The 26,490-nt window shown below is 50.9% G+C and overlaps 1 protein-coding gene across 2 annotated transcripts in view; it reads right to left on the minus strand.

Annotated features, from left to right (window-relative positions):
- Window positions 1-14,937: 14,937 nt before the first annotated feature.
- Window positions 14,938-26,490, minus strand: part of LOC138829821 (protein phosphatase Slingshot homolog 1-like) — a 54,468-nt gene continuing 42,915 nt past the window's right edge. For both annotated transcript variants that reach the window (XM_070026345.1, XM_070026346.1), the window contains 2 exons: window positions 25,205-25,754; window positions 14,938-21,250 (listed from right to left, as the gene is read on the minus strand). In XM_070026345.1, coding sequence (XP_069882446.1) covers window positions 20,015-21,250; window positions 25,205-25,754 — 1,786 coding nt within the window. In that variant the 3' untranslated portion in view covers window positions 14,938-20,014. The remainder of the gene's footprint in view (window positions 21,251-25,204; window positions 25,755-26,490) is intronic.

Genomic DNA, 26,490 nt, shown 5'->3' on the forward strand with positions numbered 1-26,490 from the left:
TACTGCAACTTTGCTTCTCTGAATCCTCTCAGAGCCCCAAATCATTCAGGATACTGAATAAATACTCATTGAACATTGTGTGAATGAGAAATAAGAGAGAGGTGGGAAGGAGGGAGAGTATACTGGGGCTTGAACTCAGGGCCTAGATACTGTCTGTGAGGGTTTTTCTTTTTGGTTTTTTTTTTTTTTTCCTCAAGACTGGTGCTCTACCACTTGAGCCACCGCTCCATATCTGGCTTTTGGTGGTTAATTGGAGATAAGAGTCTCACAGACCTTCCTGCCATTTTTGGCTGGCTTCAGACTATGATCCTTAGATCTCAGTCTCCTGAGTAGTTAACAGGTGTGAGCCACTGGTACCCGGCTTATTGAACATATGAATGAAGAAATGAGTGGAGGCCTAGGTACATCTACATGAGTCCACATAGTTTCTTGGGTGGGTGCCTCATGTGGGGGACCTTTTGAGTGTGTCAGCCAGGGAAATGGAAAGGGATTTCCTCAGTCCAACTCTTATTCCAGACATATGGAGGAAGTGCTCTTTCACAAGCCAGTGTGTTTGCTTACATCCCTTACAAAAGCTTTTGATGGGCTGGGAAGGTGGCTCAGTGGTAGAGCGCGCTTGCCTTGCATGCCTGAGGCCCTGGGTTCGATTCCTCAGCACCACATACACAAAAAAAAAAAAAAGAAAGAAAAAAGCCAGAAGTGGTGCTGTGGTTCAAGTGGTAGAGCTACTCAGGAGGCTAAGATCTGAGGATTGCAGTTTGAAGCCAGCCCAGGCAGGAAAGCCCATAAGACTCTTACCTGCAATTAACCACCAAAAAACACTAGATGTGGAAGCTATGGCTCAAGTGGTAAAGCACCAGCCCTGAGTGAAAAAGCTAAGGGATCACCACCAGGCCCTGAGTTGAAGCCACAGTTCCACCACAAGAAAGAAAGAAAGAAGATGAAGAAGAAGAAAGAGGAAGGAGGAAAGGAAGAAAAGGAGGAGGTATACCGAGGGTCATTTCTGTGGGCAGACATGTGGCTGAATACCAGAAGTAGGAGAATAAGGCACAGGGAGCCCCAGGGTGGAAGCAGCCGAAGGAAAGAAATCAAAAAGTCTGGGGCTGGGAAGGTGGCTCAGTGCTAGAGCGCTTGCCTAGCATGCATGAGGCCCTGGGTTCCATTCTGCAGTACCACATACACAGAAAAAGCCGGAAGTGGTGCTGGGCTCCAAAGTGATAGAGTGCTAGCCTTAAGCACAAGAGTTCAGGAACAGGGCCCAGGCCCTGAGTTCAAGCCCCAGGACTGGCCAAAAAAAAAAAAAAAAGAATCAGAAAGTTCTCATGTATACATCTCTTCTGCCACAGCCACCTCATTCCCCAGGAAATAGAAGCTGAACATTCTGGCTTCTGAGTATTCATGTGACTAAAACACCCGTAGCCTAAGCCCTTTGGCCAGGCTGGCTCTTCACCCAGAGGCTCCGCCTTTCCCTGAGTGTCTGATTTCTGGTAGCACACGGTCAGGCAGATCTCAGAGACTGGTTGTGCTGCTCCTCTCTTGTCTCTGGTCACTGAGACCCAAGTGGACTGGAAGCACTTTGCTCAGGGCAAGGAAAGCAGGAGACAGGGGACGTGGTCCTGTGGATCATTAACAGACAGACAGACAACCCCCCCACCACCACCACACTCCATTCCTCCCTCCCCCAATTCAGTAGAAAATGACCAGCCATCTTCTTGAGCCCAGCACATGAATTATCCAGGGACTGCAAAGAAAGGGAGACCATTTCTGGAAGAAATCTATGGCCTCCATCTGTCCCTATGTCCCAAAGGCTCCCAGGCCTCAAAAAGCCTTTTGTGGATGCAAACACAGGTTTCTTCCCGACACACTGCAGTCTCCTGCACACCAAAGAGAGTACTTTCCTTGGGCCCTGGACAGTTATACCCCTAAGGAAGAAGTGGCTGATTGGCTGACATTACACGCTTGCTCCTCAGCTCAGTCAGTAAGCTAGATGTGGCAGAGAAAGGCAGCATACTTTTCTACTATAATATTTATTTTTGTTGCTGGTCCTAGGGCCTAAGTACTGTCTCTGAGCTTTCCCCCTCCATTAAGGCTAGTGCTCTGCCACTTGAGCCACAGATCTACTTCCTGCTTTTTGGTAGTTTATTAGAAATAAAGAGTTTCATGGACTTTCATGCCTGGGCTGGCTTGAACCTCAATCCTCAGATCTCAGCCTCCTGAATAGCAAGGATTATAAGTTTGAGCCGGCAGTGCCTGGCTTCTGCCATGATTTATTTTAGCAAGGATTTTTTTTTGGGGGGGGGGAGAATGGGGGAAGGTCGTGGGGTTTGAACTCTGGGCCTGGGCGCTGTCCCTCAACTCTTCAGCTCAAGGCGAGCACTCTACCACTAGAGCCACAGCACCACTTCCAGTTTTCTGGTGGTTTATTGGAGATAAGAGTCTCATGGAGCTCACACCTGTAATCCTAGCTACTCAGGAGGCTGAGATCTGAGGATCACGGCTCAAAACCAGCCCAGGCAGGAAAGTCTGTGAGACTCTTATCTGCAATAAACCACCAGAAAATCAGAAGTGGTGCTGTGGCCCAAGTGGTAGAGCACTCACCTTGAGTTGAAGAGCTGAGGGATAGCGCCCAAGCCCAGAGTTCAAGCCCCATGACTGACAAAAAAGAAAAAAAGCCTCATGGACTTCCCTGCTGGTGCTGGCTTTGAACCACACTCCTCTGATCTCAGCTTCCTGAGTAGCTAGAATTAGGTGTGAGCTATCAGTGCTCGGCAAGGATTTATTTTCATATCACAGAGTTAAAAGTAGGGAAAAATGGAAATGAGAGAAAATACTTCCTGTTCCTCCAGGCAGGAAATGAGTTAAAGACTCTATATAATTTTAATATTCATGAAGCAGTTTGGCATATGAACACCAGCTCTGATGATAGGTCCTGTCTTAATTTTCATCTCTGTCAAGTTATGGCTCTGAGAAAGTCACTTCTTCCCTCTGCCTCCATTTCCTAACCTTCAAACTGGGAGTATAAGGGCCAGGTGTTGTGGTGCATACCTGTAATCCTAGATACTTGGAAAGCAGAAGTAGGCTTGTGGTCTGAGGTTAGCTTTGGTAAAAGCATCAGACACTATCTCTTTTTTTGTTTTTGGGTCTGGTCATGGGGCCTGAACTCTGGGCCTGGGCGCTGTCCCTCAGCTCTTCAGCTCAAGGATAGAGCTCTACTACTTGAGCCACAGCACCACTTCCGGGTTTTTTCTTTTTGCTTATGTGGTGCTGAGGAATCGAACCCAGGGCCTCATCCATGCAAGGCAAGTGCTCTACCACTGAGCCACCTTCCCAGCCCCAAAATTCATATGAATTTACATGTATTTGTTTTTTGTCGTTCATGGGCCTTGAACTCTGGGCTTGGGCGCTGTCCCTGTGCTCCGCAGCTCAAAGAGAGCACTCTACCTCTTGAGCCACAACACCACTTCCAAGACACTATCTTAAAAACATATGAAAGCAATAAAGGGCTGGAAGGCAGGTTCACATGGTAGAGTTTTTGCCTTGTGAGTAAGAGACCTTGCACTCAAACTCCAATACAAAAATAAAGAAAGGGAGAAAGAAAGAAAGAGGAGAGGAAAGGAAAGGAAAAGGAAAAGGAAAAGGAAAAGGAAAAGAAAAAGAAAAAGAAAGCTGGGCTCTGGTGACTATGCTTGTAAACCTCGCTACTCAGGAGGCTGAGATTTGAGGATCATGGTTCAAAGCCTATCTGGGCAGGAAAGTCCCTGAGACTCTTATCTCTAATTAAACACCAGAAAACTAGGGCTGGGAATGTGGCTTAGTTGTAGAGTGCTTGCCTGGCATGCATGAAGTCCTGGGTTTAATTCCTCAGTACCACATAAACAGAAAAAGCCAGAAGTGGTGCTGTGGCTCAAGTTGATAGAGCTCTAGCTTTGAGCCAAAGGCCCTGAGCTCAAGCCCCAGGACTGGCAAATAAATAAATGCTTACCACAATTATACCAAACTCTCAGGACAGCACTTAATTTGATGGGACAGTGACAGGATGTGCTTGTTTTAAACCTGGAAATACCCATTGTCCCATCCCACCTGCGCTTCCCATCCTCATTACCTCTGGCTAAATTATTCCTAGTTGGGAACTTTGGTGTTTTTTCTAAAAAAACCTCATCTGTGGCTTGTTTATCCAGAAAAGAGGAAAAGTGTTAGAGACACACCCTGGAGCTGAGCCTAAGTAATGGGTTTAATACCAGATATTTGGCAGTGGAGCTGTGTTCAAGTGGTACAGTGCCAGCCTTGAGTTAAAAAGAATAAATAATAAAAAAAAAAACACAAACAGTACAATAAAAAAAAGAATAAATAAATAAGCAAGCCTCAGAGCCAAGCACTCTGGCTCACTCCTGTAATCCTAGCTACTCAAGAGGCTGAGATCTGAGGATCATGGTTTGAAGCCAGCCTGGGCAGAAAAGTCCCCATTGAAACTCTTATCTCCAATTAACCACTCAAAAAACTGAAAGTCTTGAGTACAAAGAGACTCAGGGACAGTGCCCAGGCCCTGAGTTCAAGCCCCAGTACGGGTCTCTCTCTGTGTCTGTGTCTCTGTGTCTGTCTGTCTGTCTGTCTGTCTGTCTCTCTCTGTTGGTCTCAAGGCACCCATATGTAGCGGCAAGTCTGCACAACTTCAGTGCACCTTGCAAGACTTGTTGGCCACCCCCTGTCTCTCCCTCACTTCCAAGGTGCCCTTTCTTCCCTCGTGATCACCATGGAAAGCCCAGGACTCGGCTCCTCCTGCAGGTGCGGTCACTGTCCGCGAGCCCGCAGCCCTCCACTGCCCTTTCTCTTCGCATCTCTCAGCCTGGCCTCGAACACCCAAAGACAGCGCCATCTCCACGCTCCCCCCCCCCGCCTTGCCCCCAGACCCAACCTCCCTGCCCGGGCCTTACTAGGCAGGGCTTGGACCCGGTTGTTTTGTGCGTGCCATGGTGATAAGCTGACGAAGGGAATGCAGGGAGGAGAGGGGCGCCTCCGAGAACTGAGGGGTGCTGGCCAGCCGGAAGGGCTGGGGTGGGGAGGCGGCGCGGTGGGGCGCAGGCACCGTCCATTCCAGCCCCACACCCACAGGTGGAGCCCTCTTCCCACCGAACCCCACGGCCCTCCCCTCCGTCGTGACGGGAGCCGAGAACTGAGGGTCCCGCAGGGCCTGGAATTCACCGGAGGTCATAGGTCAACTGCCCATGCAAGTCAGCGGATGCCCCCAGATGACCTTCTCTGGTGGGGCTCCTTTCTTCGGTCAAACTTTGGTCTGGAGGGTGGGTGTTCCCTGGGGGGAGGGAGGTGATCAGAGGAGCCCCCTGTGTCCAGACAGGGACCCCGGGTCCCCAGGCTCCCAGAGATGCAGATTCTGGGACCGCCTAAGCCCCCCGGGCTGAGCGGAGGAGCGGGTGGGGGAATGGCAGCAAGCCGGTGGGCGTGGTCACACGGGGGCGTGGTCGTCTGGAGGCCCCGCCCTCGGCCCCGCCCCTCCGCTGGGACCCGGGAGCCGGGCTGGGCTGCTGCCGCGGGGACCGCGCCCCCTGTCACTTCCCGTCTAAGAGGTCTGGGAGGCCGCAGTTCTGTGAACAGCAGAGCACACTAACGAACACTGTCCGTCTCCTTAGACCATCAGATCCACCGCCTCCACCCCACCCCCACCCCACCCCTCCATCTTGGGTAGCTCACTTCATCTCTCTGAGCCTCAGTTTCCCCGTGTGTACAGCCGGAGAGGACCGAGCTACAGCTCCCCCGCCCCCCACCCCAGGACTTCCAGGATTGAATGAGAAAAGCAGCAAAGCCCTTGGCACCCAGGCGCCCCTCAACAGTGGGGGCTGGCAAGGGAGAAACTGCCTCCCCATCTCTCCTCTGCCCACCCACCCGCAGCCCAGGGGGACTGGACTGCCCCAAGCCCAGCCCTGCCCTGCCTGGTGCTTTGGAGCTGGGCAGGAGAATGGAGCCAGCAAGAGACAGGCTCTGAGACCTTGGAGAAGTCCCTGCCCGCTCTGGGCCTCAGTCTCCCCTGAGTGGAAGACAGATGCTGGCCGCCACTATTCTGAAGGAATGTAATGCCAGGTGCATTTATGGAGCACTCACTGTATGCTCCAAACGTCCCTCTTTCCAGCAACTCTGTGCCTCCTCTACCCACACTGTTCAGGAGACGGTGATCAGAGATGGCACCTGTCCAGGGATACACAGCTGAAGAGGTGCTGAGGGCTTCCCCTCCCCTCCCACCCCTTCCCAGCCTGCGCTGGGAGGGGCTGGCCTGGAGGAGCCCCTGCCACCGGCCTCCACCCCACAGCACATAAGCCAGGGCAGGGCTGTCTCCATATATGGAGGGGAGGAAGAGGGATGTTCTGGAAGCAGCACTGGCCTGGGAACATAGAGGAAGGGGCTCTGTCATTCCATCAGCCTCTGGCTGGGCCATCTGGATAAGTCATGTGACTTCTGAAACTCTTCATCTGAAAAAAAAATGGTGACCACAAAGCTCCCTTTGTCCAACATGACTAAAGAAATGTCACCTATGATCCCAGCTGAGTGCCCACCACAGGCCACAGAAAATAGGTGAGGTGTGGGGGTGGGGGGGGGGGGGAGGGAGTCAGAGAAGATGGGTGACCAACGGAAGTTCAAGCTTTGGGAGAAGACAGGTGACTTTTAGAATCTAGAATCAAGGGGCAAACCACAGGGGGAAAATCCCTAGGGGCTCTGGACAGGGTGCAGCGTGGCCCGGAAGTGTGACCTCAGCTGGACCCATGATCTCCAGCAGAATGAGGTCAGGCTTGGCTGTGGCCTCAGGGAGACATGGAGGGTTGGAAAACTAAGAAAAAGCCACAAAGGTGGGGAAGAAGGATTACAAGTGATAGCTTTAGGGTTGGTTTGACCTGGGTTCAGATCCAGCTGGGCCATGTGACCAAACATAGGCAGGTGATATCACCTATCAGGCCCTCAGTTTCTCATTTAGACTTCCTGTGACACCTATTTTTTGCTGAGATCAGATCGTGTAAATCATCCTTTAATTGGACAGAGTACTTCCCTGGGGCCAGGGGCTGTTCTGAGCACTTTAGAGATGTTTGTTGCTTTTGAGACCCAGCTGTCCTTTCCACAGCATACGGCTTTGTTACTATGAATGTAGGTTTGTTTTTTGTTTGTTGGTTTGGTTGTTTTTTTTTGGTGCTGGTATTGGGACTTAAACTATAGGCAAGGACACGGTCTTTTAGTTTATTGCTTTTTTCAAAAACTTAAGGCTAGTCCTCTACCACTTGAGCCATAGCTCCACTTGACTTTTTGTTGCTTAACTGGAGATACAGAATCTCATGGATTTTCCTGCCCCAGCTGGCTTTGAACTACGATCTTCAACTCTTCAGCCTCCAGAGTAGCTAGGATTATAGGTGTGAGTCCTGATTGTGTTTTCCTGGCAGATCAAAAAGAACAGTGAGTTACCCAAGAGGGGCCAGGTAGCAAGATGGGGCCTGGGGCATTTCCATGGGCCCAGTGAGTAGGACAGGATGGGGAAGTTGGGAAATTGGAATGCCCTGCCCTGTCCCCTGGGGCTATGGTCTCAAGACCTTTAGGAAGAATACTGAGAATTAGGAACTCTTTCCTAGGGGAAATCTCCCTGTACAGGAAGTCTACCTTGCTTTCCAGATAGAGGTGTGTGTGTGTGTGTGTGTGTGTGTGTGTGTGTGTGTGTGTGTGTGTGTGTGTGTGTGTGTGTGTGTGTGTGTGTGTGTGTGTGTGTGTGTGTGTGTGTGTGTGTGTGTCTGTGTGTGTCTGTGTGTGTCTGTGTGTGTCTGTGTGTCTGTGTGTGTCTGTGTGTCTGTGTCTGTGTGTGTCTGTGTCTGTGTGTGTCTGTGTCTGTGTGTGTCTGTGTGTGTGGCCTGGCTGCCTCCAGTACCCAGCCCGCCCAGGCCACAGCCCCTCCACGGCTCCGCTCCAGCCACCAGCCCCAGCCGTGTGTTGTGGCAGATGTTTTTGGATGTACCATGGCAACGGCAGCACAGGATGTACCTCTGGATTGCAGCAGGAATGAGCCCACGCTCACAGGCTGCCCATGTGTTCCCCTCCCCAAAGACTGGGGACAAACTGCCCAGGTCCAGGTTGGGGACAAATGGTGTTTGTGTCTAGAGAAGCAGATCCTGTGTCTTCCACAGAGTCCATGGCAGGGGGGGAGGCGAAGGGGGGGGGGTAATATGTGTATACAGAGAGCTTTCCTGGGCATTCCTTGTTCGGGAGATGAGCTGCCTGTCAGATGGTCTGGTCAGTGGGAGGCCTGAAGCTAAGCACTCAATATAATACATAATACCCAAATTCAGGGGGAGATTTTCTGAGTTCATTACAGTATCAATTCATTTTTCTTTTTTGGTGTCAGTCATGGGGGCTTGAACTCAAGAACCTGGGCACTGCCCCTGAGCTTCTTTTACTCGAGGCTAGCACTCTACCACTTGAACCATAGCTCGTTTTCTTTCTTTCTTTCTTTCTTTCTTCCTTTTTTGTCAGTCATAGGGCTCGAACTCTGGGCCTGGGCGCTGTCCTTGTGCTCTTCAGCTCAAGGCTAGTGCTCTACCTCTTGGGCCACAGCACCACTTCCAGTTTTCTAGTGGTTTATTGGAGATCAGAGTCTCATGGATTTTTCTGCCCAGGCTGGCTTTGAACCATGATCCTCAGATCTCAGCCTCCTGAGTAGCTAGGATTACAGGTGTGAGCCACTGGCACCCAGCTCATAGCTCAAGTTTTCAGATAGTTTATTGGAAGTCTCACAGATGGGCTGGGAAGGTAGATCAGTAGTAAAGTGCTTGCATCGCATGCATGAGGCCCTGGGTTCAATTCCTCAGCACCACATAAGCAGAAAAGGCTGGAAGTGGTGCTGTGACTCAAGTGGTAGAGCGCTAGCCTTGAGCTGAGGGACAGTGCCCAGGCCCAGAGTTCAAGCCGCATAACCAACTAACCAACAACAACAACAAAAAAAGTCTCATGGACTTACCTGTCAGCTGTCTTCAAACTTCAATCCTCAGATCTCAGCCTCCTGAGTAGGTAGGATTGCAGTAGTGTGCCATTAGTGCCCGGCACAGTATTAGGTTTTTAATTGCTGTTGTTGTTGGTCATGGGACTTGAACTCTGGGCCTGGGCACTGTCCCTCAGCTCTTCAGTTCAAGGCAAGCACTCTACTGCTTGAGCCACAGTGCCACTTCTGGGCTGCCTGGACTGGCTTTGAACTGTGACCCTCAGATCTCAGCCTCCTGAGTAGCTAGGATGTCAGGCGTGAGCCACCGGTGTGCCTGGCCACAGTATTGTTATTATAGGGCTCTGAGGTTCTTTCTGCTTCCCAAAGGATAAAACAAGCAGAGAGCTGGGACTGGGACCTGAAACTATCTTGCTCTAAACCTTTGATCTGACAGTGACACAGTCACAGCTTGGCCACATTATTTGCCAGGCCTAGTGCCAAATGAAAAGGCTGGCCTTTGTTAGAGACGTATTGGGAATTTGGGAAGGGCATGATAGTGCATATGTATAGTCCCATCTACACAAGAGACTGAAATCTAAGGCCATCTCCTTGAGATACTACCTATAAAATAAACTAAAAAGCTAAAGGGGCTGTGGCAATTTCTAGATCCTGAGCTCAAACTTCAGTTCTGTCCCTCCCCCAGAAAATTATTAGATTTTTTTTTTTTTGCCAGTCCTGGGCCTTGAACTCTGGACCTGGGTGCTGTCTCTGAGTTCCTTTGCTTAAGGCAAAAGGTATACCTACCAACACCAGCCACAGCACCACTTCCAGCCTTTTCTGTGATTTAATTGGAGATTAGAGTCTCATGGACTTTCCTGTCTGGGTTGGTTACAAATTGTGACTCTCAGATCTCAGCCTCCTGAGTAGCTAACAGGTGTGAGCCACTGGTGCCTGGCAAATTACTAGAAATCTAGAGACTGTAACAAGCAGAGTAGTAAAGCCAGCACAGATGCCTTAGAAACTCCAGGTCCTGTGCTGGGAATGTGGCTTAGTGGTAGAGTGCTTGTTTAGCATGCATGAAGCCCTGGGTTTGGTTCCTTAGTACCATATACACAGAAAATGCTGGAGCTTTGGCTCAAGTGGTAGAGTGCTAGCCTTGAGCACAAGAGTTCAGGGACAGTGCCCAGGCCCTGAGTTCAAGCCCTAGGACTGGCAAAAAAAAAAAAAAAAAGAGAGAGAAGAAAAGAAAAACTCAGGGACAGCTTCTAGGCCCCAAGTTCAAGCTCCAGGACTGACAAAAACAAAAACACACCCTAGGGGCTGGGAGTGTGGCTTAGTGGAAAAGCATGTGCTCAGCATGCACAAGGTCCGAAGTTCAATCCTCAGCTCCAAAATAAATAAACCTCCAATCTCTCTGTGTAACCTCGCTGCGGTTAGCAGGGGGTTTGTTTCCTCCCTGATCATCTGTCAGGATCTCTGGTGATAAAACACACCACCTCCTCTTTTTCCAGTGCCTGGCACGTGGCAGGGGCCCTGGGAAAAGGGGAATTGTGCCAGTATGGGTGATGTGATTAAGGAGTTTGGCTGGCATGATCTTTCAGATTTTTCCAGTCTAGAAACCTCAAGATTCTCTGATTCATAGTGAATATCTGGCCCTGACCCCAAAGCCAATGCGCCACACCCTTGCTGGGGTTCCTGAGGTGACAGAGCCATGGTCCTTGCCTCAGGAGACCTTGATTTAGGCAATCATGGGTATCTTCAAGCCTAGGGGCTGGGTATGTGGCTTTGTGGTAAAGTGCTTGCTTAGCATTCATGAAGTCCTGGGTTCGATTCCTCAGTACCACATGCACAGAAAAAGCCAGAAGCGATGCTGTGGCTCAAGTGGTAGAGTGCTAGCTTTGAGCAAAAGAAGTTCAGGGACAGTGCTCAGGCCCTGAGTGCAAGCCCCAGGACTGGCAAAAACAAACAAAAAACCCCATAAGACCTCTTCAAGACTAATCAATGAAGTTGGGAATCTCACAGACTTTCCTACTTGGGCTGTCTTTGAATAGAGATCCTCAGATCTCAGCCTCCTCAGTAGCTAGGATGGTGGGTGTGAACCACTGTTGTCCAGCAGGGGGCTATTTTCTCTGTGTTGATAGCCTCTCTTGCTTTTTGGCTATGTAGTCCTGATTCTTGTTTCTAAGTATCTCTGAGAAAAAAATCACAACTGCTGCTGGAAGGATTAACTCAGCAATGGAGTCAGCCAGCGCTCTGTATTCTCCATTTCTTCATCCAGGGACTGGGTAAACCTCAGATCGAAAAACAGTGGGGGAAAATTGCATTTGCATTGAATATGTCTAAGCTTTTTTTTTTTTTTTTTAATTTGTCATTGTTTATTGTCATCATTTAAATCGTGGTTCATTGGAAATAAGAACATCACAAATTTTCCTGCCCAGGCTGGTTTTGAATTGTGATCTCAGGTCTTAGTCTGCTGAGTAGCTAGGATTACAGCAGCTGAGCCACCAGCACCTGACTATTATTTATTTATTTATTTCATTTTTCTTATGCTTGAACTCAGGGTCTGGGTGCTGTACCTGGGCTAATGTTGCTTAAGGCTAGTGCTGTCCCATTTGAGCCACAGCGCCACTTCTGGCTCTTTCTGAATAGTTTATTGGAGATAGAGTCACATGGACTTTCCTGCCTGGACTGACTTTGAACCGCGACTCTCAGATCTCAGCCTCCTGAATAGCTAGGATTAGACAGGCATAAACCACAGTGCCCAAACTATTATTATTATTATTATTGATGGAGCCCAGGGCCTGGAACCTGCTAAGCACATGTTCGACCACAGAACTTGGCTGCCAGGCCAGGGAAGTTATGTTAAGTTCCCAGCATCCTCTCCTGTATGGGAGGATGCTCATGTGTGTGTGGCTGACATTTATTTGCCAGGACAGTTGACAAAAGAAAAAAACAAAAGGATCTGGTGATGAAACTGGACAAGTGTACTTGGAAATGCATGAATGAACAGTTTCCCTTTAAAACATGGCAAATGCCATCTGGGGAGGGGGACACACCTGTGTGGCCAATGACACGAGTGTCATCTCTATGGACAGGAGGCTTCACTTTTGAATCCTCTGCTTTCTGGCTGATACCTAAAGGGAGACCAAGATGCACCTTTGGCTGGCTTCTTCCCACCACTGGGTGGGAAGATGTAGCTTGGGAAAGGGGGCAACAGTACCTGGCCACTTTCATCGCTTTATAGTTGCAAATTGGCAAATGATTGAGGCTTGGCATGCCGGTTTCCTTATCTGGAAAGGGAGGATAAGCCCAACATAGTTGTTGCATGAGGCATCCATGGGCATCCCTAAGTAAAGTGCATAGGAGACACCTGAGAAATTGGGTCAGGCCTCTGCAACCACACTTGAAGATCCAACTAGACACAGATTAAAAAAAAATATTTTGGGGCTGGGAAGGTGGCTCAGTGGTAGAGCGCTTGCCTTGCATGCATGAGGCCCTGGGTTCGATTCCTCAGCACCACATAAGCAAAAAGAAAAAAGCCGGAAGTGGCGCTGTGGCTCAAGTGGTAGAGCGCTAGCCTTGAGGTGAAGAGCTGAGGGACAGCACCCAGGCCTAGAGTTCAGGCCCACAACCGGACCCCCCCCAAAAAAAAATTTGGGGGGAGGGGAAATTACCCATATTATGAGCATCTTATCCCTCATTCCCTAAAGAACACAGACTCTAGCTAGGCATGCATGGCTCATGCCTGTAATCCTAGCTACTCAGGAGACTGAGACTTAAGGAACCCAGTTCAAAGCCAGCCTATGTAAAAAAGTCTATGAGTCTCCAAGTAGCCAACAAAAAAGCTGGGAGAGCCAGTGCTGGTGGCTCACACCTGTAATCCTAGCTACTTGGAGGGTTGAGATCTGAGTCAGTTTGTCTCGGAAAGCCTGTGTGGAACGTGACTGTAACCAGCAAACTATAAGCCTACTTAGGCATCATTCTCATGTATGTGCATGGTTCCTAACCCTGACCATCAGAGTCCCAGGGAATCCACCAGAAGCTTACAGACAGCTGGACCCTGTCCCCAGACTATGATTTATGTTTGGACCCAAAGAGAATTGGTTGCTATCTCCAGCCTCACTAAAGAAGAGTTCCTGAACCACGGCCCTTAGTGTGTTTAAAAACCATCTCATGAGCTGGGCACTCTAGCTCAGGCCAGTAATCCTAGTTATTCAGAAGACTAAGATCGGGTGGATTGAGGTTCAAAGCCAGCCAAGGCAGAAAATTCTGAAACTCTCCAAAAAGAACCAGCAAAAAGGGGCATGGCTCAAGTGGTAGTGTGACAGTTGAATAAGCATGCAAGCCCTGGTCATGGCAAAAAAAAAATTAGTAAGAGGACTGTGTTATAGCTTGACAACACTAATCACTAAATGTATCCTACTAACCTCTCAATTTGACTTCTAACCCAATAAGCAATTCCTAGCCAACTTTGGTTTTCATACATACTTACCTAAAACTATTTCAGAGGTACTGAAGTTTGAACTTGGGGCCTCACATTTGCTGTTGGCATTCTACCACTTGAGCTATGCTCGTTTTTCTTTTTTTTGCTGGTTATTTTGAAGATAGACACCCCTCCCCCACCACAGCTGACCTTGAACTATGATCCTCTGGAATTCAGCCTCCTGAGTAGTTAGAATTACAGGTGTGAGTCAATGGTGTCCTGTTAGGAATGTTTTTTTGTTTTTGTTTTTTTAATTCAGTCACTCGACTGTTGTAATTATTACAAGGTAATGAATTTACATTCTGGTTTATCTATCAGTCTCTCAGGAGTCCAGCTGAGACACAAGTTGGAACTGGGTCTGCAGCCACTGGACTTTAGGGTCCCACTTATGCGCATGAGGCAGGCGGTGCTCCCCAAATCCTGTGTCCAGCCTACCCACAGTCATTGGCTTGAGCCTTGGTCTTCGTCATGGTATATGTGGTGCCCACGGGGGGGCAGGGGGGGAGACACCTGCTCCTTTCCCACAACTGCAAGGCTGGAAGGCTCTGGGCAGCAGCCAGCCTATCTTCCTTCCTGAGTCAACAAGTGTTAGGGCTCAGGTACTGAAGGCTCCGTCCCCAGCAGGAGGTACTGTTGGGAGGTGGAGAAACTCTTGGTGGGGCCCTGGAAGGGAAGAGTGGGGCCCACTCTGCTCCTTTCCTGTCTTTTGCTTTCTGGCCAACAGGAGGTGAATAGTTTTCCACCCCACCCTTCTGCCACGATGCTCTTTCCTCACCACAGCCTCCAAACCATATGGATGGAAGTTTGAGAATGTGAGCTGACAAGCCTTTCCTCTTTATTTTTTGTCAGTTGTGGGGCTTGAACTCAAGGCCTAGGCACTGTCCCTGAGCCTCTTTATGTTCAAGGTTAGTGCTCTGCCACTTGAGCCACTTCCGGTTTTTGAGTGGTTAATTGGAGATAGGAGTCTCACGGAGACTTTTCTGCCTGAGCTGGCTTTGAACTGCGATCCTCAGATCTCAGCTTTCTGAGTAGTTAGGATTACAGGCGTGAACCACTGGTGCCTGGCTTTTTAAGTTGGCTTTCTCAGGTATTTTCACTCAGTGATGGGAAGCTGGAGACTGGTCCTGGGCGGGGGTGGGGGAGTGGATGGGATGGCTGATGTCTCTTCCAGGCTCTTTGGGTGGCCTTGTCCAGGTGTTTGAGCAGAGCAGCTACTCAGAACTGCCCCTGATGCAGCTGGTGGGGGATGAGGACCAGATGTCTCATCGAGGACTCAGGGCAGTTTCTTTTTTTTTTTGGTCGGTCGTGAGGCTTGAACTCTGGGCCTGGACGCTGTCCTTCAGCTCTTCAGCTCAAGGCAAGCGCTCTACCATTTGAGCCACAACGCTACTCCCAGTTTTCTGGTGGTTCAATGGAGATAAGAGTCTCATGGACTTTCCTGTCTTTCTGGCTTTGAACCGTGATCCTCAGATCTCAGCCTCCTGAGTAGCTAGGGTGACAGGCGTGAGCCACCAGCATCGGGCAGGGCAGTTTCTTTTGCACGTATTCATAGTCATCAGGCATTTATAAAAGGTTTATTTTCATCACAAGAAATACAGACTACACAGTACATACCAACAGAAGTAAAAAAAAAAAGTGCATTATGCATCTTCTACTGCCAGTTCACAGTACAAAAGATACTGCCTTTTAAATACGTAATATAAAAAAAAGAAGGAAAAGCAATTAAAAAATCATTGATATTGTAATGTAACACACAGGAATCCATCGGCAGCGTCTCAAAACCCAACAAAACTCTGGTGGAGCTCTGAGCAGGGGTGGGGTTGACTGTACCTACAGTTTACTGTAAGAGAGCCCAGGACACTGAGAGAGGAACCAGATGGCCATGATGGTAATAAAAGCTCAATCAAACAGGAGTACATTCCGGGGCTGGGGAGGTGGGGGCTGTGTTTTAGCAGGTGCCAGGCTGCACCAGTCCGCAGCTACCTGGCAAACCAAACTATGTTCCTTCACTGGCCACCATAGGCAGCACCACCCTGGCCAATGCCCGCCTGGCCTGCAGGAACTCGGCACTGTTTCTAGCAGGCTCTGAGGAGTAGTCGTGAACACAAAATGTCAAACTGCATAGCAGAATAAACCTGAGTCCCAGGGAGGACCAGCTCAAAGCCTAACGCCAACCACCAAGACAGGACCATGTACCCAGTCACAAAAGATGAAAACTTACAAAGAGTTCTGCATAAATACATAGTATTTATAAACTATTATTAAGGCACTCAATTGTAAAACAATAATTACAGTGTAGGAAGCAGCTTCTCCTCATGTAACAAGGCCGATAGATAGTGAGGGCAGCAGAGGCCGGGTGGGTGGGCAGGAGGGAAGTCTGCTACACAGACTGTTGTTTGAAAGAGGGACTTTTGACAGGCTGCCAAATAAGAACAAGGTGGCACTGGGCAGCATCAGTGCAGATGGGAACAGAAGATTCCATGGTGGCCTGGGTGACAGAGCATGTGGACGAGAAAAACGATGCACCATTATTTGTCTCAAGCCATATATGGTTGTGATGCACACACGGAAAGACAGATGGGCACACAGATGTGGGCAGTGGCCTCTCCACTAGGTACTCAACTGCAGAGGGGGCTGAATGTGGGGGGTGTCACTGAGCTTTGCTTGGTCCATTTTGTAGTTGGAAGCTGGGGACGAGGACACATGCAGCTGTGAATGTGCTATGCTGGCCAGATGCTGCCGTGCTGTCTCTTGAATCTGCCTGGCTCTCTTGCCCAAGTGAGCTGGATGCCCTCACAGGGTTTTGTGAGGAGCCCTTCTTGATGGCCGGCCAACCAGCAGGGATGAGGAAGTGAATTCTGGCACTAAGACATTCTGGCCTTGGGGAAGCCATTCTCTATCCTTGGGAGCCTTGGGCCAGGCTCTTTAGTATCTCCACTAGATGATGGAGTACCTGCTCCTGTTGGGGAGAAATGGCCCCAGGGAAGCAGGGAAGAGGTTCAACTTTTGAGGATAGGCCCTGGGATGAGAGTGGAGAGGAACAGGGGTTCCCTAGAGACCTAGCCAGCCTTAGCCCAGTCCTCTGGGCTCATCTGGGGACCGCACTTGTGGACTGATTGGGGAAGGCAGTGAGGGATGTACAGGGCTGGGCCAGCTGCAGGCACCTGAATGTCTCAGCAACATGGTGCCAGAGAAGGGCCTGTTACCCAGTGGTGAGCTATGTGGCAGCCCGGAAGTTGGCAGGGGTCTCTGCACGGCGGACAAGAAACAGGGAATGGGGAGAAGAAGAATCCTGTTCTTGGTTCACAGGGACAATGCTGGAAGACCCTGACATGTATGCAGGGGAAAGCAATGCAAGTCCGCGTGGCTCTCTGGCTTGCTTGCTTTCTCACTGAGACCACCATCCCCCTATGCTTGACAAACCTGCTTTTCTCTACCATGCACAAGAGGCAGGCTAACTTTTGGCACACTGTATGAATTCAGGTGGGATGGAAGGAGGAAAAAACCGAAAATCCAGAGTATCAGGTTAATCAGAATTGTTGTCTTAATTCAACAAAGGCTGTAATGAACACAGAAACCAATGACTTGCACAAGCCTAACTCCTGCCTTCGTCCTCTGCCTGCTGCTGTCTGGTGCCACTGACGCTTGCAATCTCCCCATCACCTAAGATGATGTGCGAAGCAGTGGCCAAGTGTTGGCCTAGCTTACACAGCCAGCTTGTTCTGAGACCAGTATGGGGCAGTCACTGCCAGGGTGCCCCCAGTCTGGTGGAATGCCTTTGTTTTGTTAGTGTAACTTTAAGAACCAGATACTATATGTTTAGAGGCAACTGGTTTGAGTCTTGAGAAAAATCTCCACCCTTTTCTCTAGGCTAGAATGGTGTAAAACCATGTGATGATGGGGCTGGAGCCGTTGGTCTGTTTGGGTGTTGTTTGATATATATACTGAGCTTCTAGAGGAGGAACGGGTAAACTGCCAGAGCCAACAATCCCTGCGGGTGTGGAATCCTCCCACCCCCACTCTTCAATAGGAAAAGGAAAATGATGGCTTTCAAAAGTAAAGTTTTCAAAAATACACCACTCTCCTACACAGACTTAATTAAAACACCAACGTAAGCCTATCATCACCAAGTCTCAGGATTATTTTGACACAAAAATTGATCTACTATGTGAAAGTGAATTTGGCAAAACATATTGAACTTGCTTTTTTTTTTCCTTTAATATGCTTTTGTTGGCTGAGGGAAAGGGGAAGAAAACCCATAGGGTTTTGGAACAAGAGCATAATCACCTGTTAAAGTGATTACATTTACTGCTAATAAGAAAACAAATCCTTATAAAATAAGCTTCCCTAACCACCCCCCACTCAAAAAAAAAAAAAATCATACCAGGAAGAAAAAGTTCCTGCTGACAAGGGAATTTGCCAAAACTCTTCCCATTAGCTGAAGTAAGAACTGGCTCCATGCTTGTCCATCCAGCCCTGGTGCTCTTCCAGGCAGCTATTTTGGGGCTCCATTCTGACAAGGAGAGGTGGCAGCCCATTCCTGTGGTCAGATGTGGCAGGCTTTGGGGGCGTTTCTGGTATCACTGAGCTGATACAGCTGACACAAGATGGTGCTGGGCACAAGCTGGAATACTCCCAGATGATGGGACATAGACTGGACAAACAAGACAGACAATTCCATTCTGAACAAGGGGCTGAGAGGGTGTGAGCTGGAAAGGCCTGGGGTGGGAGGGGGCCAGGGTCTGGCCTGAGGCAGAAAAGGCCTTCCCATGAGTTGTTTCTTCCTACAGGGCCACAGGCAGCCCAGTGTCATCACATAAACCTGGCATTGGCCAACAGTAAATATCTAAAGCTCTGCAGGACACATGATCATTTTAACTTTTTCTTTTAAGTTTACTTTTTTGGAGCAGGTCTTGGTACACAGCCCAGGCTGGCATGGAATTGGTAATCCTCCTGCCTCTGCCTGCCGAGCGCTGGAATTACAGGCATGAACCACCACACTCCACTTATTTTTATAATTCCTTAAAAATGTAAAACTGGGCAGGCACTGGTGGCTCAAACCTGTAATCCCAGCTACTCAGGAGGCTGAATTCTGAGGATCACAGTTCGAAGCCAGCCTGGGCAGGAAAGTCCATGAGACTCTTACCTCCAATTAACTACCAAAAAAGTGTTGTAGAGTGCTACCTTTAGCACAAAAGCTCAGAAACGATGCCCAGGCCCTTAGTTCAAGCCTCAGGACCAGCACACACACAACACAGACACACACAGACACAGACACACAGACACACACAGACACACACAGACACACAGACACAGACACAGACACACACACACACACACACAAAAACAAACCATTCTTAGCCCTCAGGGCTGTACATACAGTTTGGTGAACCCTGAATCAGGCACTTCTGCCTTTCTACTGTACTGTTTATCTGTCTTAAAATATGTTAGCATTTTGTCTTGCTGACAGATGAGCCCTTTGATTTGAACCCAGCACCTGGGACTACCTGCTACACTGAAACCATCTGATGTTTAAAGGTGCTACGCTGAACAGAGGCTCAAGACCCAGCACCCTCCACTTATCACTGTGGCTGGGAGAATAGGAAGGAGTATTATCTGGCAGGAAGGGACACCTGTAAACATCTGGGAAGTTTTTCAACAGTCTCAGACCCCGAAATGAGTAGATAGGACCTGACAAGGCTGAGGACCAGGCATCCTATCCTAGCAGGATGTTCTGCATCCTAGACCTGCCAGATGCTTGAGTTCCCCTGAAACCTAACTGCAGCCATGTCCCAAGTTAGTAATGGATTGCAGCCCAACAATGCTTTGGGGCCCTTCCCCACCTGACCGGAGGCGATGTATGTGACACCACTGCTAGCGACAACATGGCCCACATTTCTCCCACTTGACCTCGATGCTAACTGAATGTTCACCACTCAACCACAATCACAGAGCCAAGACAAAGGACTCTGACCACACAGTTGATCACCACTCAGTACAGAGCGAGCTCAACAGTGCTAACTAGATGTCTTTATCTGACAGTTTTATCTAGTAAGTACCTGGTGTGGACCAGTGAAGTCTAGACCACTCTGGGGTGCCAATCATGAGGAATTAAAAAAAAAACACCCCCTAAATCCTTCTGCTCTTGGAAAAATCCTTTGTGACACAGCATTATTACTCCTGGGAATGAGTCTTGGTCATGATCCTATTTTCAAAACAAAAAGCACAGCAAGAATAAGAGGTAGGACTTATTGCCATCCAAGGGCTTTCCCACAAGGCTGACTGGGCTAAGGAACATGGGCGCAGATATCATCTCCTCAAAGCCGGGAGCGTGGGGATCGCAGTCCCGTGTCCCTGGCTGACGGTGTCTGGATTTCCAGGCCATGCCCAGTCTCCCTTCTTGTGCTGTATGTTATTTTTATTTCGTTTCTTCTTTATGGCAAGAGGGAGGGGAGAGGGGGAGAGACTGGATGACTCCCGTTGTCTGAGACAAATCAAGATGTAAGGGGCGGCTTGGAATCCACAATGAGACAAAGGGAGGGAATCCTAGGTCCATGGAAGCAAAAGGTGGGTCAGGTTTTGCTCATCTGCGAGGGGCTTTTCAAGTGTTCTGGGGCGGATTTCCCTGATGGTTTAGAGGCTGCGGCTGGGTTCCTCAGAGTAGACTGGGGTTCCTGGAGGAAGGAAGACTCGCTCCACTTGGCATCCTGGGAGTCGGCAATGGTGGACACATCAGCCTCACTGGACAGGTCTTCCGTGGAGAAGTTGAGGCTTCCAAGCTTGGCAAGAGAGTGGGAGCGTTTCAGCGGGGATGACACGGTCAGGCCCGCCAGCCGCAGCCGGGTCTCGATCTCCTGCGTCCGCTGTTTCACCAGGCCGGGCTTCCCACGGACGCTGTGGATGCTGTCGCTGCTCGAACTCCGGGTCAGGTTGGAGCTCATGGAGGAGGAGGTAGGGGTGTAGCAGATGGTCTTCAGGAAGTCTTTTGTGAAGTTACTGGTGTGATCGAGGCGGGAGAGGAAGCAAGCAGGACTCTTGAGGGAGGCTCCTTCGGATGGCGGTGGAGCGGCCTCTGGTTTGTCATCGCCCGGCAGAGCAGGGGGCCCCGGCTCCTGCCCGGCAGCCAGCTCCTGGCCCTCGGGGATGCTGGCCTCCAGTCTGCTGGCTGCGCTGTCCCTGCGGGCCGCCGCGGCGGCGTCTGCGGGCAGGCTCTTCAGCTTCTCTAGCTGTTTGGTGTGCTTGCGGACCAGGCCTGCCTTCTGCAGCTGAACGATGGACTCCTGGTGCTGCGTCAGGTAGCTGTTGCTCGTGGGTCTCTCAGACTCGCTGGTGAACAGGAGCCTCAGGTCCTTAGCTGCTCTCGGGTCTCTCCTGGGGGACATCTCTTCCTTTACAACCTCCATGCAGGGAGGACTCTTATCACAGTGAAAATTCTTCAACAGAAGGGACTTTGGCAGGACTTTTGGGGTCTCTCTAGAAGGCTCTGGAAGGCCAGCTGACAGCTCTGGGGCAGCCCCAGAGTCACTGCTCTCCCGCCTCTTGGAGCCTGCTGGTGGTAGGAATGGGGAAGTGTCAGCTGGGCCAGAAGCTGGTTTGTCCAGGGCTTGAGACCTGCTGGACGCGTGGGCCACAGGGGAAGAAGTGACGTGGGGCAGGAAAGCTGGCTGGGTGCAGATGGCGGGAGCGCTGGGGTCCTCGCGTGGCTCCCGGAGGGCCTCAGGAGCCCCGCCGGCTGTAGGGTACATGCAGTCCGCACAGGGTTTGTAGGAAGGCTTCACTTTGTTAAGGATCCCAAACATAGCATCGTGCTGCAAAGGGACGGAACACGGTGAGACAGGGCAACGCTGAGCCGGGAAGCAGAGGGCAAGGCGGGCAGCAGTGGCGGGGCGTGGGGAGGCTGCCCATGTGGCTCATGAATCCCTCAGACCTCGGGAACCCATTAGATCACGAGGAAGTGAGGTCAGAGAGTACTTGAGATGCCAAAACTGACCCTAGGCCCAGGGCGGGCCCCGGCCATGGCCAGTACGGTTAGGTAGAGCCTCGCAGGCCCTGTCTTCTCAGCCCCCTGGCACAAGCACAGGGTGAGCCTTTCCAGGCCCTGATCTCACCTGGAAAGCAGGTTACCACCCTGCAGCCAGTGGTTCTGGAAAAAGGAATCAGAGGATGTTCTGACAAACATTGAAAACGCCCTCCCCTCTCCCCAGCAGAGAGAATTTGCACTTGGGGAGTGGGGGAGGTGTGTGTGCACAGTCCTTGCTGTGTGGCAGGAGCACCGCGTGGCTCTGGAAGCATGGTTGCTGCCACAGGCGGCTGACAGCTCTCCCCGACCCGCATCGGGCGCCTACAGGCCCAGATGGAGGTTGGGCGGAGGTAGGTTTTACGCCAGTTTCTATCATGGACTTCTGGTTCCTGGGGGGTCTGTGTGGATGGAATGTGAGCCTCCACTTCTTGTCCCCCTGCTAGCCAGGTCAGCCCTTGCCCCATCATAGGCCAACAGAAGGGGGCTGAGATAGAGACAAGAAACACACGGGCAGCCAGGGGCCGACTCTGTGCTATGTGGCAATGAGATGCTGGAGCTGGGTCAAGAATTCCCAGGTTAAGAACTATGGAGGCTTCTCATGAGCCCCTCCCTCCAGGCCCCCTTCCCCATGAGTGGAGCCATAACCAAAGTAATGCTATCCAGTGCAGAGGACCCAAGTTCTCCAAGGTCATAAGTCAAGGTGGCCCAACAAAAGAGAAGCCCAAAGAATACTGGGCTCCACCTCTGAGCCTGTGGAGCAGACACAGGTGCATGACAGCAGGGATGGGCTTCTCTTTGTCAGGAACCCTGGGATCAGCTTTTTTCTTTTTTTTTTTTTTTTTTTTTGCTGGTGGTGGTCTTGGGCCTAAACTCTGGGCCTGGGCACTGTCCCTCAGCTCTTCAGCTCAAGGCTAGCACTCTACCACTTGAGCCACTACCACTTCTGGCTTTTTCTGCTTATGTGGTGCTGAGGAATAGAACCCAGGGCCCCATGCATGCAAGGCAAGCCCTCTACCGAGCCACCTTCCCAGCCCTCTTGTTGTCATTTTTTTTTTGTCGGTCTTGGGGCTTGAACTCTGGGCCTAGGTGCTGTCCCTCAGCTCTTCAGCTCAAGGCTAAGCACTCTACCATTAGAGCCACAGCACCACTTCAGGTTTTCTGAGTGGTTTATTGGAGATAATAGTTTCACGGCCTTTTCTGCTCAGGCTGCCTTTGAACTGAGATCCAAGGATCTCGGCCTTCTGAGTAGCTAGGACTATAGGTGGGAGCCACCAGCGCCTGGCTTCTGTTGTCAGTCTTGAGGCTTAAATTCAGTGCTTGGGCTCTGTTTCTGAGCCTCTCTGTGTTCAAGGCTAGCACTCCACTACTTGAGCTCCCGCGCCAATTCTGGCTTTTTCTGAGTAGTTTATTAGAGATAAGAGTTTCACAGCTGGGAAGGTAGCTCAGTGGTAGAGCGCTTGCCTTGCATGTGTGAGGCCCTGAGTTCGATTCCTCAGTACCACATAAGCAAAAAAATCCAGAAGTGGTGCTATGGCTCAAGTGGTAGAGCACTAGCCTTGAGCTGAAGAGCTGAGGGACAGTGCCCAGGCCCAGAGTTTAGGCCCCATGACCGGCAAAAAAAAAAAAAGAAGAGTTTCACAGACTTTCCTGCTCAGGCTGGCTTCAAGCCTCAGATCCTCAGATCGCAGCTTCCTTGAGTAAGCAGGATTACAGGTGAGAGCCACTGGTGCTTGGCTGGACCAGCTTTCTTGACCTAGAAGCTTGCCTGAGACTTTAACCAAAGCGTCTACAAGTTAATTTCTTCTCGAACCTGGGCTGAGATCTGGCACAGTTGAGGTATGAGTGCACCTTACAGAGTCCGGGGCACACAGGCAGGAGAGAATGCCTTCATTCATTTAGGGAGTGCTGTTCCATGCCAAGATCTCAACTGGGCATGGTCTGTGAGCAAGACACAGCCCTGGGGCTCACAATGTGGAGGGATCTGGAAGCTGTGTGAAGTGCTAGGGTGGGTGGGCTGAGCGGAGCCTCCCCAGAGCAAGGCTACTCAGTGCAATGGGTGCCTCAGCAGAAACCTCTTGGACAAGCAGGGGCTGACCAGGCCATGGGGCAACAGGGCTGTAAGACAGAGGGGTGAGCTGCATATCCTTGCCCGTCGTGGCAGAATCTCAGCTGGCAGTCTTGTCCTGCCGGCGTGACTTGTCACCTCCCTCTCCTGCCAAGCTCTCTCCACCCAGGAGGCTCTGCATGGCAGTCCTTCTCAGCCTCGCTGAGCTAGTCACTGCCACGGCTGATCTGTCAGCACTCCCTGTGCCGGCTGCATGATGTCACCATTGTCACGTCCTCACGTTTGCCCTCCAGCTACCCCATCCAACTGTGCGTGTGCAGGGTGATCTGATGGGAAGCCCAGCCCTGTGCCATCCTGACACCATGGTGAATAACGGGACTGGGACACGCTGACGGATGCTTGTCGCTAGGTCCTGTTCTGCTGCTGCCAGGAACCTGACTGAATGCTGGTGGGTGAAGGAGCCCAAGTCCTATGCCAGCCCCTCCCCTGGTCACCATGCAGTGGCTCGGTCAGGCCACTGGAACCAGTCAGGGCACCACTCCTGGATGAAGCGGTTCTGCAGCATGTCTTTGGGGGAATCTGCTTTCTGAGGCGTGGTGAGAAGTGGAGGAATCCACAAGCATGGCCTCTCCCACCTGCAATGCACTGGATGGCTTGGGGTGTGCACAGGAGCACACTTTGTGCTGGGACTTGTGTTAGACAAGCTGGCTCTCCACCTCCGTGTCCTTTCTGCTCTCACATGAGAATGAACCCCAGCTGCCTGTGAGGTGGGCAGGGAATGCCAGGGAACATGAAGCTAGCTCCTAGCCCCATGCCTTGGGAAGCCAGAGCAGAGGCAATACCCAAGACTACCCTCCACCCTCCAGAGAGCCAGCCCCACACAAAACCAGCCCCAGCCCCTGGGCCAGTTCTGAGACAGGTGGCTGATTTTCTGAGTAAGAATGAGGTTAAGGCTTGGCCTTGCTACACACCACTCACTCCAACCAATAGCTTCAAGGGACAGATGGGTCTGGGAACCAGAAGACCAGATACTAAGGATGGAGGAACTATTGCTGCTTTCCCAAAGGCTGGCATGGCACTGTGACCACACAGTGGAGCACTGGGGGGAGGGGGGGGGAGGGGAGGGTGTCATCCATATACTGATGAGAGGTGAACCTGGTGATGAGTTGCATGCTTTAGACTTTATACATAAAAAAGAAGCCAGGCACCTATAATCTAGCTACTCAGGAGGCTGAGATCAGCAGTCACAGGCTGGGATTCCATGAGACTCTTATCTCCAGTTAACCACCAAAAAGCTAGGAGTGGAGCTGTGGCCTACTAGCTTTGAGCACAAAAGTTCAGGGAGATGGAGAGGGAGAAAAGGAAGGAAGGAAAGAAGGGAGGGAGAAAGGGAGGGAGGGAGGGAGGGAGGAAGGGAAAGAAATGAGCTGGAAATTTTACCCAAGATACAAATAAGGGGTATGAGGGGTAGATGGCTCTTGGGGTCCAGTTATTCCCTCCTGACCCTCATCTCCTAGATAGGTACACATACCTTCCTAGTTGGCCAGCCCCAGTCTCCTCCCCCCCCCCCCCCCCCCACTCTGTAAACTCGCAGGTGGCTGAGATGTGAACCATGGAAGGTAGCGGGGAGGGCGGGAGGCTGCTCTGTGGAGCGGGCATCTCCCCACTCCGGCTTACCTCAAAGTCATCAGGACAGCTCCTCTTGCTGTTGTTATTGTTTAGGTTTTCCCGGTTGAGTGGGCTCCTCGCAGGCGGGGCAGCAGGCCGCCCCCACCTCCCCACCCTGGGGCTCTCCTCCGGGTCCATGTCCTCCATCTGCTGCAAGGCGCTGTGGGCTTCGGGGCTCCTGAACTCCAGTCTCTTCTTCACGTCCTTGTTGCAGAGCCCAGTTTCTTCCTGGGGTTGCGGGGCCTGCTTGGGCGCCTCCGCTGGCTGGGCTGCCTCATCCAACATAGCATCCCTCTCAAGATCTTCTAGGTGGACTAAGCTGCCTGCACCATTGTGGGGATCAGAGAGTCTCCGGAATGAGTAGGGGAGAGAGGGCCCTCCTGGGGTCTGGCCTCCTGGAAGCCCGGGCTGGGTGGCATCGTGTAGGCAGAGCAGCTGGGTGTCTGGGGCATCATCCAGGCTCTCAGGCAAGAAGTCGCTGGGCTCCGTGGGGTCTTCCACAGGTGGCTGGAGGCTGCTGTCCGTCTGCTGGCGCCACAGCTTGTTGTGCCGCTGTTTGCTGTGGGGAGGAAGGGTAGAGGAAGGGGTGTCAGAAGGATTGCACCCTAGGACCCAGGGCCCTGGTGAGGGTGCTGGGCTCCCAGGAATATACCTGGGACCTAAATCATCAAGGCTCCCACAAGACACTGTGTAACTTTTCCAATGTGGAGACAGTGAGGCAGATGTGTGGAGGGAGTTCTGACTGTCACCTGTGCCCAGGAGTTTGGCTCTATCTAACTGCGCACACTTGGCACACACTGATATCCCTTGCTCAGTGTTTGTCTGTTCTCCAACTCAACTGTAGTGAAATCTACACACTAATGTAATGGAAACACAATGTGCATAAATACATTTGGGAAGAGCCTAGAAAATTGCTATTTGTTTAGGCCAGAGATTATGGATCAGTTTTAAATACCTTAGTACACATCATTTAGATTTTGTTTTGCTTTGTTTTCTAGTGCTGAGGATGGAATCCTAGGGCCTTGTGATTCCTAGGCTAATTAGTGCTCCTCTACTGAACTATGCAAGAAAGGGGGGGAGAGAGGGAGGAAGACAGGTAGACAGACAGACGTATATGTAATGAAATAAAGACACTTCCACAGGCCTCACAGGAAAAGTGTTGGCATGGTGTGGGAGGGAAAAGATAAGTAACCACAGCGCAGTGTACGCTAAGAGGCTCCAGGGAGAGAAAGCATCCTGACCATGGGGTACTCTGAGAGCCACAATGCAAGGTCAATCTTGTGCAGCCCCATGCC

The sequence above is a fragment of the Dipodomys merriami genome, unplaced genomic scaffold, assembly GCF_024711535.1.
Source record: "Dipodomys merriami isolate MVZ:Mamm:240054 unplaced genomic scaffold, mDipMer1.0.p SCAF_177, whole genome shotgun sequence".
NCBI classification, from domain to species: domain Eukaryota; kingdom Metazoa; phylum Chordata; class Mammalia; order Rodentia; family Heteromyidae; genus Dipodomys; species Dipodomys merriami.